The sequence below is a fragment of the Manduca sexta genome, unplaced genomic scaffold, assembly GCF_014839805.1.
Source record: "Manduca sexta isolate Smith_Timp_Sample1 unplaced genomic scaffold, JHU_Msex_v1.0 HiC_scaffold_2851, whole genome shotgun sequence".
NCBI classification, from domain to species: Eukaryota; Metazoa; Arthropoda; class Insecta; order Lepidoptera; family Sphingidae; genus Manduca; species Manduca sexta.
In genome coordinates, this window is record NW_023593858.1 from 1 (window position 1) to 19,040 (window position 19,040).

Here is a 19,040-nt window from a genome sequence, read left to right on the forward strand (position 1 = left end):
ATTTAGTACCCTATGTGCCGTGGAAGCAAAGGCGAAAACAACTCCGACAGAACGTTTTGTGGGTAAGCTTTCATAAAGAAATTAAGCACTATTATAAAATAATAAACACCTCTATAGGTAGTTAATTATTTTATTTTAATTTCGATTACAATTTTAAAATGTTTGTGCATAATATATGGATATATTTTCCTAATAAGTGCATTAAGATAAAAGTGCAGTAAGTAATAAAATTGAATATATTCAAAATGGACCTACGTTTATATTTAATATATTTTAAATTTAATATCAATAAGTTACTTTCTTAACTTCGTATCACGAAAAATATAATTATAAAGATTTTTGATTTAAACATTAAACAATAAATTTGTGAATTTGGATAATATTGCAATTATTAAGTAATAAATATATAGAACGTAATTTTATATTTTTTTTTAGTTTTCACAATTTAGGATTTTAATTTTAGAACAGAAAAACGCCTTTTGTCGATACGAGTTTAAGAAAGATACACAACTATCTACGTATATAGAATATTATTGGATAAATTAAATTTATTAATTCTGCACTTGACAGCTGAAAGAATCTGAAATAACAACTAAACAATACATATAACATTGTTTTAATTTAATTGAAATAAATTATTAATTGATTTTTATTAATTGAACTAAATTTAATTTTATCATAATAAGAAGTCTCTTCATAAATTAGTAATAATATCATACTTGTAAGAACTGCTTAATAAATGATGACGAATAAAATAATATACAATGGTCCTTATCAGCTTTCACTTGCACAATTATGGAGTAGGGTTGCTTACATTAAGAGAAAAATATTTAAATATGTCTCTCTAGTGTGCATAATATACGTGCTCAAGAATTCTAAAGCAATAAAATCAAAAACCAAAAATTATAAAAATTACTTCATAATTTTTAATTAAGCGGGACCCATTATTTCGACATTCGTCATTACTTCATTTTAAAACAAAATGACGCGCAGCTACATTTTATTTTCGAATTCAAGTGGGCACATAACCTATATTGCTAATAATAAAAGCAGTGCGCCATAAATTTTAACCACAAACGTTATAGGGTGCCATCTTTAAATCGATGTCATTTAACTGTCAATTGCGTGATGTAAACTAAATAGCGTCTTCTGATTGGTTGTTGTGTAGGGGCCCGCTGAGTAGGGTAACACATTATTTTAATTTGGGGCCACTTTGCGCATATCGCCCATTGTGACAGTGATTCTGGGGTTGCCTCTATGGCTGCTAGTCATTTTAATCGCAGTCCATTATTATATCATTGTTTGTCTTTTTCTTTTGCATTTTGGATTTTTCTATTGTTGACTTACAATGGAATATTATAAAACACTGACCGCACATTGGCGATATTATAAGCACAAAATATACAACACAAATAAAAAAAAGGTTTAAATAAACATTTTATTCGTTAAATAATTATGAAAATTATATAATTAACCAATAAATCGTACATCTCTAACAATCAAATGCATCAGAGTAAAAAAAACATCAACATTATTTCTGTAATTTTTTGACGACGTAGAAACTGAACGGACTGAGCAACATGCGGGAAATGAACCACTCTGTACTCTATAGGAAGAAACATAGGGTTTACGCGACTAATATTTATGTCCTTTTTACAGTCTAGGGCGTAGACATTCTATTCATTTGTGAGTAGGACGATAACTTGACTGAGGCTAGTAAATACTATTGATATTAAACGATGGAGTATCGTCAAAAAATGTCAAAAATAATTTATGCAACTTCTTTTCAATCATACAAGCGAATATACTAAGCGTACAACTACATTAATGTAAAGTCTTTCTTTACTAACAAAAAAACATTCATATTATAATATGACAGTATACTGTCACACCGTTGACTAGGGTCAATTGCCTACCCATTACAATCACGACTAGGTGCCTAACACTGAGAATTCAAAAAATCTAGACGTATAACCAGGAGCGGATCTAGTTTGATCTATCATCTTGAAGTGCTTAAGTTAAATGACTCCATTTTTGGAATTTTTACTATGGATTATTAAGTAAAAGTTATTAAGGAATATTTTCCCCCAGTCTCCTCGGAGTTACACCAACCTCGCTAGATCCGCTGCTGGGAACATTAATTAAATAAAGTGTGTGACTATCTCGTTATTTATTCTTTGGGTAAAGCGCTATCACTTTTCCCCCTAGAGTAGACCCTATAAGCCGATTTCGAGCCCAACATTCTATCGAGGAGACTATGTTTCGCCCGCCGCCTCAAAGCCAGTACTTCACGACACAAGTCGTGAAAGACATCCCCAACCGGATGCACCTGTTCCGCGGCAGCCACCTCCGCAAAACCACATTCGAAATCTTTAGCTAAGATCTCACCCTCTTCCGGACTCACCTGTAAAACAAAACTTGTAAATACCAGGACTAACATGGACCTGAATTAAGGTACACTTCCACCACGACGCAGTAGCTTCATTGGGGTAATGTTTGAACCAGTTCCAAAAATAAATGTCTTCGTCGTATCTTGCTAGACTAGAAACCGAGCGAGCAACCTCCTGATATAATAGTTATGATTTATAGACATCTGGTTTCCGTCATCGAAGAATGCATTGTGATAAAGATGTGATATGTACACGTAGTAAATAAATCCTGTAAATAATACGTGTCGTCGTCCAAACGATTTTTATACAAAAACGAAAATTCTTTTTACACGTGACCGAACATACGTTTGGCACATGCGTTCAATTTAAAATGGAAAATCTGGATATATCACATTACAATACATTTCGGTTCGTAGTAGCATTGCCATCTATCCCCGGATAACAAGCATGACAGGGGACAGCCGAATAAAGAAAAGCGAATCATTCAATATTATATTCCTATTGTTGTTAATAATAATTTCATGCATGTGTCATACTTTCTGACAACGTTTTGTGTGGAATTATTGTTTTTAATTATACCTTAATAGTTTGTTAAACGATTAGTACAACATATCCCGTTGTTATTTTGTCTATGGCATACCTGCCGCAAGTGTACCATATCAGCCTTATTGCCAACCAGTGTTAGCGGTATCTCGGGCTGGAGGATCTGTTTGGCTCTGCGGACATAGTTGAACGACTCTCTGTCTGTTATGGAATATACGAGGAACAAACCATCCGCCCACTGGGCTATGTCGCTAGATGGTAACTCGTCTATGCTCTGGAAAAGAAACATCTGGTAAAAATAACAGCCAATTAACCGTGTTTGCAAAATTAAAATAACATAAATAGTTGTAGTTAATTGCCGACCCTGCAACAAGTTTTGGGTATAATCGAGGTTCTAGTACGATGGTGGGTGCAAGGACGACGTTGAGTTGAGGCGAAGGTGTCACTAGACTGCATTCTGAACAAATATAATATAATAAGTTATATTAAACTATTTAAGCAAGTCCACGTCTCGATTTCTGAACATATTATATTATTTAATTTCCAATGGGGAGAGAAAATAGAGCTTCTATAGCGTAAGCCCGATCTTTGCATCATCTGTTTCAACTTCCCTAAGGTTATAGTCATGACACCAACAAAAATACAAGTTACTGAGAAATGAAATAAGCGCAGAATTAGGATATATACTTAACTCTAAACAAAAGATAACCGCCGCACCATATGCAGTTTTAATATTATCTATGGAATACAAATTTTAATATTTATGTAGTGATCGAGCTGTTTCCAATTCTATCTATCTGTATTAAACTAAGGCACTAATTAATTATTTGCTTTAAAGCTTTGAAGAGCACATTGAAATTATTTCAATACATTTAGTGAGATGAACAAACAAACTTACAAATAAAATACATAGTATGTCTCATGATTATAAGATATGTATGAAATTATTTCTTATTTAAAAGTTGATTAAATCAGTCGAGTTAAAGGAAGTCAGGGAGAAAACAATGGGAGCTGCTCGCTCGACTGTTCCGATTAAGCTACCCGAAAAGGACGATAATGGGAATGGTCGGTCTACAGCTGTGCTAGACGCCAAAAGCATCCTTTAGAGTTCGACATCATCTTAGCCTTGTACAGAAAGGGACCGCAAAACAACTATTCACCCTTAGCAGTGGTAGCGATACTGCGCTTTTCCTCGCACAAAATAAAGTTGATTTTATATTATAGATATTTAATGAACAGTATAACACGTTTAAGACGATTTTAAAAAGACCCCGCCAAAATGCGTTACGAGAAACGTATAATGCGGAAAAGGGAAAAATTTAACGAACTATGTATTAATTTTGTGTAAGTGTCGAATTATACGTTTATAAAGTTGTTAGAGTTATTATAATGTATATCATGTATTTGTAAATTGCGTTACATCCTAGTGTAATTATTTATAAATATATTAAGTACTTAACAAAAGTGTTCATCTAATGCTAACTAGTTGATGAACAAAGGCCAGTCATCCAATCTCGAGATTGTTAGTTGATTATAGGGAGCAGGCAGGATTATTTACAGGGATTTACAGGGAGCGATCTTAGGTTCTTGAAGAGACGTGAGTTTTTCGTTATTGCAACCCCTAACTCACTTTACTTTTTGACCCACAGTAAGGTGTTCGAATGTTGTAACCAAAAAATATAAAATTGCTCCAGGAGAAAGAACAGTTGGCAAAAATATTTATAACATACATTTTTTAGTTTTAAATGTATTGTAAATATTTTATTATTGTCATTAAATTTTAGGATTTTTAATCTGTCACCCTCGGGGCCTAAAACGTCGATGCCGGCCGCCATTGCTAGTGACGTCATCGCACATAAATATTGCATCGTAGCTTATCTAAGTGCTGTGTGATTGTATCTTACGATATTCGAACTGGATAGTAGGTATAATTTATGAAAATATGTCTCAAGTTGCAGGGACTAACTATGTGTATTAAACGTATCCTATTAAGCTGTTTTCATTGTATTTGAAAATAAGGTGGACAATTTCCAAAATGTAATAAAAAATTAAAAATCTATGTTAACTTAGTACAAAAGAAAAGTCCTTTCGTGGTCCGGCTGGGTAAGAACGACTGTAAAGTATACCTTAGAATAGGTATGTATACCTGCTACTCAACATCATAGTATACACTTTTATACTCCTTACCCTTGATTACCACCAGCTCTCGAACATCCGTAGCGTCAAAACAATTTCGGGTCCATTGCCAGTTTTCGCATAGACAAGTGTGAAGAATCTAGTCTCCGGAATACTCGCTGAATAAATGTAATTACGACTAATTAAAACCAACGTTATCGCACTCATGCCCCAGTACGGTAGCTTCAAAATAATTTTACCCAAGAAAAAATTGTGGTGGTGTCCCGCAAGAACTTTATTACAATCCCGGGCATGTCAACTCTATCACGATATTGATAAAACTAATAAAAGTTAAAATATAAAGCCTATATAAATACAAAATATGCCACAATTATAGCGGATACGTATAACTTATCAAAAATATTTCGAGTAACATTCGCAATAGTCCTCTAGTAGAATATAAGCATCTCTTATAAAAGATTATACAATCAAGCAGTCAGGCTTGCGTAAGCTTGTGTGATATGGAATGGAAAAAAGAAAACAAAAGCAATTTTATTTAATATCTACTCTGGTTAATGAATTACCTGAAGACGGGTTCTCACAGGGCGTCTTTGACAATACGTTAATAAATAAAACCATCGACGGTTAAGTGACACATTTTCGACACTAAGTTTCATACATATTTAAAATCAACACTGTTTTTCTATCTTTTGATAACCAAATTATTTTTTCCCAAAAAAAATGACATTTAAGTTAATTAGCATTTCAATTGTCTCTTTCCCTCCACTAACATTGTTGTAAAAAAGCTTTGGCTTTTGTTTTATGATTTTTTAACTCTTCGTAATTTACTGCGAATATGGGGTGTGCGTGAGTATATTTATAACTGAAAATGTGATATCTCGCCCCCACGAACTCTGTTTACAGTAGTTGTGGTGGCATTAGGACGTGTAAAATTAAGATAAATTTTTATTAATATTTATATTGTCCGAAATTAAAACATTTGTTAAAATCTGCTGTTGGAGCTGCTCAATGTGTTTTTTCGACAAAACACGAAGCCCGTTTCATTTAGTAACGTAATGTCAAAACGGCTTTGTAGAGACTTACTATCTAGTATTATTAACACATAAAATATTTACTTTAAATACTGAATAATCTGTTCATAATCTTACCAACTTCCAGAACTTTGGAACTTTAAAACAACACACTGACCGCACGAAAACTAACTAGAAAGAACCAAGGAACTGAACTGTTATTTTACGATACTTATTGAAATTTAAAATTCCGACCGTTATACAATTCGATATCAATGACGGCGATGTCGACGGAACAAGCAGTTGTCAGAAACTGAGCCGGACACTGCCGCGCCGGACGGAAGCGCGGATGCACACATACAACCTAGATGCATCAGAAGCGATATATCACCTATGTACGTACATTATAATATCTACAAATATCAATATCAAATATTTTACATTGGTAATTAAGATGTAAATCTATCTGATATTCATTAAAGAAGGTAGGAGGTACAAACTATATTATGATATTAACAACACGGGTATCACACACACATACACAAAACATCACGCATTTATCTCCGAAGGGGTATGCAGAGGTAAACAGGTAACCAGGGCACCCACTTATTGCCAAGGGTGTTTCGTCCCATGATGTGATAGGGGGCAAACGTACCCCCTATATACCGGACACAAATTTCAGAATATAGGCTGATACTGAGCAAAAAATACAAATATCACTTTGCCCGACCCGAGATTTGAACCCAGGACCTCAGAGCGCTGTTGTGCCGCGCATGCAGTACAACACCACGGAGGCAGTGTAATTTCTAAAATCAATAATTACAAATTCTATAAATTCGGCATAAATATCACATGAATGCATTGTTACTATTCCTGTTTGTTATTAATATTTTATTGAATCTATTGATATAGAAAAGGTAATGCTCTACCAAGGTTTCTATTGAGAAACCTTCGTAGAGTATTAACTTTTCCAATTAATTAATGCAATGTTTTTCTCGGAAGAGGCACTCAATCGGTGCACTTAAGTACGAATTACATGTACGTATTTCATTATAAGCAGTGAATTGGAAACAAATTCTAAATTATATGTGTCTTTGAATATTATCTCATTTATCTCGTAAAAATACAGTGGGATCTTTAAACGGAAAAACGTTTTTCATTGATCGGTAGCTGCTCCTATTTATTTTATTTAGGTGGTCATTTAGCCAGCTATATAAGTTCGTTGTGGCCTGCTTTGTATATTCACACAGCAATAGATCAGAATGTATTCTTTTGCTTCTAAGGTATCAACTATTAATCATGAGAAGCTCGAAAAGGGGTGGAGGTAAGATTTAGTAGCTATTTTAAATACGCGATTATTTAACCGAGAACCGGTACCCGATCAATTATTTGTTTTTCATATAATTAAATCTCTAAAACTACGTATCACTAAAAGGGAAGGTATTAAAAAGTTGCTAAAATCTTCAAGTGATTAATAACTAAACCCTAATATATTCAGGGGTAAAGTACATTTTACAGGCCGTTGGCGATGTTCATGAACATATGTTATAGTCATAAAATTTCGTAATATTCGGAAAAATGCAGTATTTATATGAGTTTAAAACTTTTTAAAATTTTTATGTTGACGGTCCGATCTACGCAGAATGAGCTCACAGTGTCTTGAGGTCTGGCAGCCATTTATATGAGTTTTTAGGAAAAAGCTACCTAACGGGCTGTACGTGTATTGCTAGCTAGGGCTGACGCGTCGCGTTTTAATAAAATCTAAATTATAAAAGATAAACTGTATAGGTACCCCGAAAAAAGGTAATTAAATCTAAGCCCAAAATTGCTGACGTTATATGCGGGGTTCGGGTAAATGTTTATTAAAGAATGTATTTTTTAATTCGGAGAAACGTTTTTAACATAGTGAATTGCAGTAAGCAATCCTCCCGTCTGTAGCGATGACTGCCTTTGATCAGTAGCAACTCAAATTAATACATAATAATCAATAGAATTACAAATTACTGCGGGTTATTGCGGGGATGTTACGTCTCGTACACAAAACTAGAACACAACGGTAGGCATTAGGTGTAGGTACTCGAAAAATGCTTCTTATGGGCTCTAGAAATTACTTACTGTTTTTTTTAATGTGATAATTATCAATTTTAATTCATAGCTGAAAAATACTCAAAGAAATGATATAAGTGTTATCCGAATGTATAATTAATTATTTCGTTTTCCAAGTAGCCCCATATTTATACAAAAATGAAACATTTCGTTAACTATATTTAATTATTGAAACATCTGACCCAGTTTTTGAAATCGAACTTTATATTGAAGACGGTTAATATTATCAAAAATAATTTAATGATTATTGATTAAACCGTCTTGAATTTAATCTGTAAATGAAAACCAGCATTTTCCTTACGTACATGAAATTCGTAATTCACTTACATGAAAATAAAAAAGAAATCCCTGGCAAAGAGAATAGACGCTTACGGTAGAGTACAGTAGTCGTAGTCCCATATGCTTTATTGGTATGAGGATATTAATTTAAAATATAACAGTATTTTCTGATTTTATGATGTATTGCAAATATAACATATCTTCTATATATATAAAAATGAATCCCTATTTCCCTTGGTCACGCCATCACGCGTGAACGGCTGGACTGATTTCACCTTTTTTTTTTGTTGTGTTTGTTATTGTCAAGAGAAGGTTCTTACGACAGAAAAAAATAAAAAAAATGCGCGGAAAATTTGAAAATTTAAGAAAACTTAACGAAAATATGAATTTTATATAACTGTAAATTGTTTGAAATTGCAAATTCATAGTTAAGACGGGACAACGTCAGTCGGGTCAACTAGTTATTATAATAGTTTTATGTCCTTATTAATAATTATTTTTTAATTAACTACTTACTTCTTATTCTTTTTCGTTATTTATATCTGAGAAGTAAGTAATTAGATTTAAATTTGTTTTTTCCGTTTATCATAAAAAGAAATGACTTTCAAGTGTTTGATGTGGTATTAAAAACTAATAACTATGGTAATAATTTCTTTTGTATTACTCTTACCTTAAGAGGAATACAAAAGAATATTATAACACGGCATCTATATTTCATCAACACTGGGGTATCAATCTATACTTTTAGTATGACTAATTGACATTGAAATAAAACTAAAAACTATTTAAACGGATTTTATCGCGGTTTTTTATATTATTATTTTCTCCCGACGTTTCGAAGACTTTGCAGCCTTCATGGTCACGGGGGGGACTGAGGTGTTGTTCATCCGTAAAGTCAAAGTTACAATATCTACCTACATTTTTCAAATATACAACATTTTAAAAAATTTTATCTGTTGACGGTCCGATCTACGCAGAATGAGCTCACAGTGTCTTGAGGTCTGGCAGCCGGTCTTTTGGGATCCGATTTAATTAAATGTAGAACAGGATCCCAGGCTTGTGCAAGCTTCCAACCATCTTCCCTATTGAAATTCGGGTGTTTTTAATTTCAATAGCCTCGCGAATCATCCTAGGTAGGAATCGGTGTTCTTTGGCAAGGATTTGTGGCTTGTCTAATCGCAAATAATGATTGGAGCCTCCTTCAGAATGTTCATGACTACAGACTTCAGAGCGTCGGTGTTTCACGTCAGCTATATGTTCTTTTACGCGGGTCCATATTTCTTTTGTTTGTCCTATATAAAGAAGCCACAGTTGCAGAACACCTTGTACGCTTCTTGTATGCAGATGGCTGAAACTGAAGGAGGCTCAAATCATTAATGCGAATGGCAAACTTGCCAAAAACACTGATTCCTACCTATATTTGCGATTAAATTAAGGCTGATCCTAAGATGATGGGAAGCTGGTTCTGCCGGATGTCAACAGGATCGTTCCCAAAAGTTGGACCCAAAATTAGTCGTCATAAAATTTTTAAAAATGATAACAGGTAGATATTGTAACTTTGACTTTACGGATGAACAACACCTCAGTCCCCGTGACGCTTCGGGAATAAAAAACCGCGATAAAATCCGTTTAAATAGTTTTTAGTTTTATTTCAATGTCTAACATTCGCGTAAACATAAGAAATCATTATGACTAATTGACTCATAAATAAATTGCGTATTTAAAAAACGATCGTGATAAAATCTTAGCGATTTATAAGTATCATTCACAAAATTTCCTTTCCTCAATTTTCTATGAGAACACATTTCATCCTGTCTGCTGGCTAGCACCCACCGAAGTGGGGGCGCATAATACATTTTTTTATCGCTTTGAATGGCGAGACGAGGTTACCATTCGCTTCATGGTAAGCGATACGACCGCCCATAAACTGTAGAAACACCATCATACAACTTGAATTACAAACTGTTGTTTGGTATTCCATTGCGCTCGCCATCCTGGGGCCTTATTCTCTATCCCGCACGTTATTTTGACAGTGTGTAACAAGCACGTAACACAACGCATCATGTTTAGGACTATAGAAATTTGGCTTACAGAATAACATTCCATGCACATTTCTCGAAGATAACATGACACGGCCGCGTTACGCGTTTACACTATCATACAGAATTAGGGCCCTGAGAGATGACAGTTAAGTCTTATTGTCCAGTAGTTCAGTGGCTACAAAGTTCTTCAAACTGGAACACAACAGTGACTTCACACTGCTCTTTGGCGGCGGAAATAGACCTAGCGCGGGTACCTACCAGGCGGACTCTCACATATGAGAGACCTACCACCCACAGCACAGGCTTATTGCTTGTGTGACTAAATATGTTAGGTAATTTCTATTATACTCTTATTTTTATATTTTAAGTGTATTTAACCCCCATTAATATAAGTTAGCAATAATCCATGATTATACGGTTAGAAATCTTCCGCTTCGGAGAATATGGGGGAAAAATGAAACCACATCCGATTTTTATGTAATGTAATAAAGAGGATATTTTAGACCGTGTTGCTGTATAATAATAATATAATAATATCAGCCCTGTATTATAGACTGTCCCACTGTTGGGCACGAGCCTCCTCTACTACTAAGAGGGATGAGGCCTTAGTCCAACACGCTGGCCTAGTGCGGATTTATAGACTTCACACACCTTCGAAATTTCTATAGAGAACCTCTCAGGTGTGCAGGTTTCGACACGATGTTTTCCTTCATTTCGATGTTCGAACTTGATTTGCTAGGAAATATTACTGATGATGTACATGACATATATTATATTTTTTTAAGTAACTATTTACATATGTGATGAAGGATGGCGATATGGTTAATTATTGTATTACCGGGCCCATTTTGCATAAATAGGGCTTCGGTCCCTCCATTTCGGATTTCCTTGTTCTAAAACCAATTTACCATAAAATCGATGTCTAGGCATGCCTTCAATTCCAAATAGCAGATATAATGTTAGTATTGGAAAAATAGGTCCTATTTTGTATTTCATTTTTAATGGCTTCAAAATCGATATCTACGAATATCTTCGGTTTAAAAAGTCTAATGTAATAATTTATTTTTATAATTTCCTCGGCTGTGCTCCGCTTTCGCGCAATGTTATTCATCTCTCCGAAGTCGGAAGGTAAAGTAGTAAAACTTATTTAGCAATATTAAATCTCCTTTAAAATCTTTTTAAAATTTACCATTAGATCATCATGAGCATATGACTGTTCACTGGTGAATATTAGCGTCTTCTTAATAATTTTCAGACGAACTTTCTAAAGCGGCCTGCATCCAGCGAAAACAACTATATTATTTTAATGTTTTCTTAGTATTAACATTTTTTTTAAATATAAGTTTAACAAGAACAGACGGGTGTAAAGGAAAATCAGCTCGATCACTCCGTAATCCGCAATAAAAGGGAAAAAAAAAGAAAAAGAATAGGCTTTGTTTGGTGCGACCTGAATTTAGAAATAATAAAGTACAAAACACAATAATGGGCTACAATACAAAGGATTATTTTTACTTTCGAGAAAAATAAATTAATTAAAATAATTCCAGTGCTGAATTTGTATAACATACCTTTGGGCAAGTGTCTAAAATTTCGAAAAGTACAGGCTCGCCGTCCAACATAGCTTCATGCTTATATTTGCTTTCTGTAAACAATAAATGGAAAAATATTAAAAGTTATTCATCATATATTTTATTTTAATATACCGTAAAAACGATAAGTTTAATAAATTTTCACAAAAGCCGCTAATGGAAACGTAGGAGACACAGAGACTAAAAGTAACATTTTTAATTTAGAATTTGCGTTATTTGTAGAGAACACAAAGCTTGGGAAGATTTTACCTGAGGATTATAGGTAGCGTGTGAGCACACGCTTATGGATCAGTTATTAATATTTTTGCATTGGGATATTCACAAACGATACGTACTATTCATTATGAAACGATTACACCTATTTATCAATGGAGTGCCCGACTTCCAACTAAGGGGTTGGGGAGAGGAAGCCAATATAAAATTTTGATCCAAAGGGTGGCAAAGCGGAAATTTCATATTTCATATTACGTAGTTTTATTTTTTACATTTAGGATATATCATATCGACGTTTGATAGGCTAATTCACTTAAACGACATTTTTATTCGAAAAATTTTAGCTAGGTTAAAAAAAATATAGAAAAAAGTGCTGATATTAAATATGTATGAAATTTTGCGTCGCAAAAACATTTCGCTTAATTCAATTACCCTTCCAACTATCGATATGCACAAATTATAATTACTAGAGCTCTCTATGTTGGAACGATTAAATGCTATAACACTGCATGGTCATAACATTACGCGTGAAACAAACCATCTACTTAAAATTACTTTTCAACAGAAGACAGTTAGAGAATCATGACTTTTTTTGATGATTACAATTACAATTAAGTTTGTTGATAATTTTGGCGGGCGAGAGCAAAAAAAGGTTCACGAGAAGCTCTCAGCTACTTTCCCACGCAACAAATACGTAAGGACATAACTCCATTAAAAAATAGAGAAAGCCTCCCTAAAAATGCAGCTGTCTACAACCCTCAGCTCGACTACGCTACGCCGCTGCTTGTGTATTAGATGCCTTACCTTGCTGATGGTCGTACTCTCCGATATAACGTTTGGTGAGGAAGCGGACCGTGAGTGCTGAAACAAGTACAAGGAATTGTTAACACGACAAAAAAAATACAATAATTACATTAAAATACATTGTCGACAGAAGTGGACCGAGAGTTGGGTAGGCCTTGGGCTAATTATATTTTCTGAGTCTGCCTAAATGAACAAATAAATGCCATGTTGAAATAAACGATTTTCGATAATAATGTAAGGACAGAATATACGAACAAAACGGGGATATAGAGACTTTCCCGCCCTCACACCCACCACTACAAGTCCTGTAAGCCAGGATCAGCAGTGGCATTAATTGTCCACTTCCCTCCATAGCAATACGAGAGACAAAATAAAAAGAAAAAGGGGATGACAAAATATATTATTTTTAATAAGAGACACAGAAGCAAAAACTATATATATTGTCGTCAATGAGGACCAGGGGGGTCTATCAATCGACGAGGCAAAAAGCTCTTACATAGGATCCGCGGTTGGTTGTCGATACTACCGCGTCGAATAATATGTTTTTCTTTACACTGATTAGATTACTTTTAATGTGATTTGCATATTTTTTTTTTAAGATTTACGAATGATATTCAATACAATAGATATTGTTTGTGATAGAACTACTACTAATGCCAAGTCTGTGCTGAAAAAAATAGGAAAATCTGATTATTTGTGCTTACAGTTACAAAATACAGTACAAAAACGATATTATTAAAAAAATGTCCTCAATATTTAGATATCGATGACACTTTTATAGAGGTCGTTTATTATATATTTAGAACTAATAGCACCCTTTGACACATCATCTTAAATTTGTCGTATCATCTATGGGACGTCTTGGGTCGTTCATTACATTTCATCAGAAATGTCCTTTTTAATTGTAGCCGCTAGTTTTACGAGGTATTCTTTAGTTAGAAGACTATCGTTATATATTTAACACCGTAAATTTTAAGCGATGTTTAAAATCGCAAAGATCGAGTTTCCCAAGCAATGTTTTCTGTGTTAATAATCAGGGAAATCTGAGTTCTGCAAATTATGAAGTTTTTCAGGCTTTGTGGCAAGTCGCATATGTATATAATTATTTAATATTGCCGCTAGATTATACATTTGGTAGTTCTTGCGCAATATAGTTATTGCTGCAAGAACTTGCAAGTCCAAACTTAGGAATAAATATATCCGATATTTCGGATACTATTGCGTCTGTGAGCGTTAAGGTTTTAGTAAACAAACGTTTTGGAATTATGAGTGTGTAGCGACGATCAGGATGGACGTATACGAAATAGTCGAGAAAAACGTCAAAGCTGCTTAAATAAGGATATAAACAAAACTTAACATCAGATTATAAGTATGTACATAATTTACACCTCTACTGCGCCGGATAGGAATTGTATAAAACAATTAAAATCTTCACTTCTAACTGTTCCAAACCCAACCTAAATTGGCATGCACAAATTCCTCTCAGTCCATTCTTATTTTCGTCCACACACTACATTATTTTGTCTAGTATTTTAAAAATATCAGCGGTGCGCAGAAATGTGGGCGGTATAATAGCCAGTCGTTTCGGCAGAACACGCCGCGTTCTTGGCCCACCGCCGCTGTCAATTCGAAGGAATTTATAACTCGTCACTTATCGGCCGCGTCGCGCCGTCGTGAGGTGCATTGGCCTTCAGTTTAGCTAAAAATGTGTCGATAAGAGTTGTTGAGTAGCGGTTTAGGGTTTTGTTATCCAAGATTGTAAAGCCTTCCTGCTGTGATAGCTAATTTGTGTTATAACCTTGGTGGCGTTATGTTTTGCGTGCGCGATACGACTATTGCGTTGTGGTCTCTGGTTGAAATCCCGGGTCGGGCAAAGTGGTATTGAGATTTGTAGTCAGTATCAGTCTGGAGTCGGGAAATGGGCCTGATAAATAGCATTAGGATAACCCCTTGTCACATGGGACTTAACATAGAAGGCGAAAAATGGGTGCAATATGAATTATTAATTCAGGGAATTTCTCAAACAATATTTAATATAATAAAATATTACTTAGGAAATTCCTTAAACAAGAAATAATTTTACTCATTTGACAAATATTTTTTATCCACATCCAGGTTTACACTTAGACTCGTGTTTTATATTTGAGCGCCACTCCGTACACAACGTAAAGCATCAATATAGACACCGTACTAAAATCAGTTTGAATTAATGACAGTTCAATTCAGTTGAACACAGTGAATGTTCGAAACGCCAAATCTAGTACGTAGTACATATATATCGATGCTTATATATTTTTCGTAAACAAAGATATTTTTTATATTGATTTTAAAAGATTTGATAAATATAAAACATAGTATAAAACGCTTTTATTGTTTAGGCGTAAAGCTTCCCAATTTTATATTTACAAACTATGCTAAAATGTATTTTGGGAGTGTAAAATTTATACAGCTTATAAATAGAGGCAGATTCTAATTGGCATGAATTTTTGAAATGTAATATGAAATAAATATTTTATGGAAAATGAACCGTCAAAATGGAAATCATTTCAACGTGTATTTTGATTAAATAATCCGCTGTAAGCCCCACCCGGTATTATACAATTTAGTAATGACACAGACATGAATCAGTGCCAATTATTTTTTAATCATTTTTTTTGCATTATAATTTATAAAGTCCCACTGGTTCCGATGGCGACGCATTCGAGACATTCGAATTGAACGCATAATAATTAAATCTGAAAATGTGGAACTAGTTGAGTTGCGAGTTTGTGCTACGACCATCGGTGTGAGGTCCCGGATTGTAATCCCCGGCGAGATAAATTATATTGGATTTTTCTGCTGTGTATCAATTTGGTGTTTGATATTTGCACCCGATGTAGTGATAGGGTTGCCAACTATCACATTATGAGGCAGAATACACATGAAAATGGCGGAAAATGGGTGCCTTGGTTGCAACTCCGCCTACCCCTACGGGGTTTTCCCGGATTTATAGCCGTGAAGTATGTTTGTTACATTGAAAGGAACATGTTCGCAAACAGAATGTCTTGTATTATTATATTTCGATTTACTACTACTATACTGCAGTGGCAAGCGCAAAAGCGGTATTTCAGGGAAACCATATTTCGAGATAATCGAAGTTATCTAAATATAGTTTTATAGTTTTGTATGTAAAACTTAGATAGGGAAACTCTTTTGAGTTTTTTTTAACAAGTTCTAAACATGATACCGTAAGTGGGTAAGTTCATTGGATGGCTATTTCTTTAAGCTATCTGACGACATAAAAATAAGATTTTGATTTTATTTTGAGATACCGCTTTAAAGGTAGCACGGCAGTATACATCAGTAAAAATCACTGCTTTTGTTAACTAGCATAACAAAACCGCACAGCAATGTCGTATAAAGTCCGGTGGACCGAGATATACTGATCGATAGCGACCACACGATGTTTAACTCGCTATAGTATCCCACGAAATTTGTATTCCGGGATCAACCATAGTACATCGGATTCCAACAGGCTGGCATAATTGTGTCGACTTCCGAGATATAATCATGTCTCGTCAGTCGACATTTTATTGATCCTACTCCACTTACAGGTGCATGTACAACAAATACTGAATTTAGAATATAAGAGTTTATCAGGCTAAATATTGTACCTACTCAAAACAACAAAACTTCGTATAAATATTATATGTCTAAAAACAAACATTGTCAGATGCAGCCCACATCCAGCGTGTTCTGGACATATCAAATCGATAATATATAATTATACGTGATCTGTCTTAGCTGTAAACTTGTTTAGCATTAAGAGGTGCTTAATTAACTGAAAAACATCACCGGTTTCCTAGTTTAAACCTTATTGATTGGCAAAATTGGTATTTTGACTTACAGCTGGTCGAGTAAACTTGTGTTTTAACTAAACATAGCATTGCGAAATTTTTAGAGGTGAAACTGAATAACTACTTACTGACACAATAAACTTTAACTGAAACATTTCTTTTAAACTCTTGTATGAGTACATACCAATAAAAGCGGTCGGATGGGGCGACATTGTCACTTTTATTGTCGGAAAAATACAAAAACCCCTTAATAAAAATAAACAAAAAAACAATGCGATATGAATTTATTGGATACACAAAAGAAATGCAAATTTAATCAATTATCCCTTTTCTTATTATTATGAAAGTCAGGAGGACAGTGAGGATTTATTTTTTAATAGCCGCTACGAGGAAACACTTGGTTAGATATATTTCTAGATCGCATTTTAATAGCTATCCGAGCGTTAAAATGATTATCTTGTGATTCCCTGACGGACTTATTTCAGTTCATAGACAGATATACTTAGTCTGGCCATAAATACTGTTACACTTAATTATAAAAAAATATTACATTTGAATTTCGAATCTGTCATTTTTATACGATTGTTCATTGTGTTTTCTCATTTTGGCGCCAATACATTGTAAAATATTTTGCGATATTAAAATGGTGTGGGGTGATAAAGAGAACCGAATCGCTGTGATAGCATTACACAAAGTAGGTATGGAGCCAAATGCAATTTTAAAACTCTCCATACACTTGGTATTAGTAAAATGTTTGTGTACCGGGCTATTAATAGGTACAATGAGACCTCCTCTGTTTGTGACAGAAAAGATCTGGCCGTCCACGTAGTGTTCGTACGAAAAAGGTGGTCAAAGCAGTAAGGGAAAGAATTCGAAGAAATCCTGTCCGAAAGCAAAAGATTTTATCTCGGGAAATGAAGATAGCACCTAGAACCATGTCGCGTATTTTAAAAGATGACTTAGGACTTGCAGCCTATAAGAGACGCACTGGCCATTTCTTAACTGATAATTTAAAGAAGAATAGGGTGGTAAAATCGAAACAACTACTGAAGCGGTACGCAAAGGGAGGTCACAGAAAAATTTTGTTTACGGATGAGAAAATTTTTACAATTGAGCAACATTTTAACAAACAAAATGACCGTATTTATGCTCAAAGCTCTAAGGAAGCTTCCCAATTAGTCGACAGAGTGCAACGTGGACATTATCCGACTTCAGTGATGGTTTGGTGGGGTGTTAGCTATGAAGGAGTGACTGAGCCATATTTTTGTGAAAAGGTATCAAAACATCGGCACAAGTGTATCAAGATACCATTCTTGAGAAGGTAGTTAAGCCCCTTAACATCACCATGTTCAATAACCAAGTATGGTCCTTCCAGCAAGACTCGGCGCCGGGTCATAAAGCTCGGTCCACGCAGTCTTGGTTGGAATCGAACGTTTCGGACTTCATCAGAGCTGAAGACTGGCCGTCGTCTAGTCCCGATCTTAATCCGCTGGATTATGATTTGTGGTCAGTTTTAGAGTACAGCTTGCTCTAAACGCCATGATAATTTGGAGTCCCTAAAACAATCTATACGATTGGCAGTGAAGAATTTTCCCATGGAAAGAGTGCGTGCTTCTATTGATAACTGGCCTCATCGTTTAAAGGACTGTATTGCAGCCAATGGAGACCACTTCGAATAAGCTTTTTATATTTTTAATTGTTTTATATTTATGTATTAAACTGACACACTGTAAAAGTAATAAATGTTATTTGCAGTTAACAATTTTCTTTTTCTTTATTACAATATTTATGGCAAGACTAGGTATAATATAGTACTGTACTTGTTCGTCGAAACTTCTACATAACGTCATTTGTAAAATAGGTCATCACGCATTTTAGAATTAAAAGTAGTTGGGATTTGATTTAAATAAATTGAATAACTGTAAGTTCTAATAGTTAGCGGCGATAGCCTAGTTGGGTGTGGAACGGACTGCCGAGACGAATGTCCGCAGATTCAAATCCCAAGGGCACACACCTCTGACTTTTCTAAAAAATCATGTGTGTATTCTTTGTGAATTTATCGTTCGCTTTAACGGTGAAGGAAAACATCGTG

General features: G+C 34.5%; 1 protein-coding gene across 1 annotated transcript; it reads right to left on the reverse strand.

The window, feature by feature from the left end:
• Nucleotides 1-1,419: 1,419 nt before the first annotated feature.
• Nucleotides 1,420-13,169, reverse strand: LOC115445600 (ras-related and estrogen-regulated growth inhibitor; the record flags this gene model as incomplete). The annotated part of the gene is given in 4 exon segments (XM_037446318.1): nt 1,420-2,404; nt 3,031-3,207; nt 12,075-12,148; nt 13,113-13,169. Coding segments are annotated over 4 exon segments (542 nt in total), but the record flags the coding sequence as incomplete, so codon positions are not given.
• Between the last annotated feature and the right edge of the window lie 5,871 nt (nt 13,170-19,040).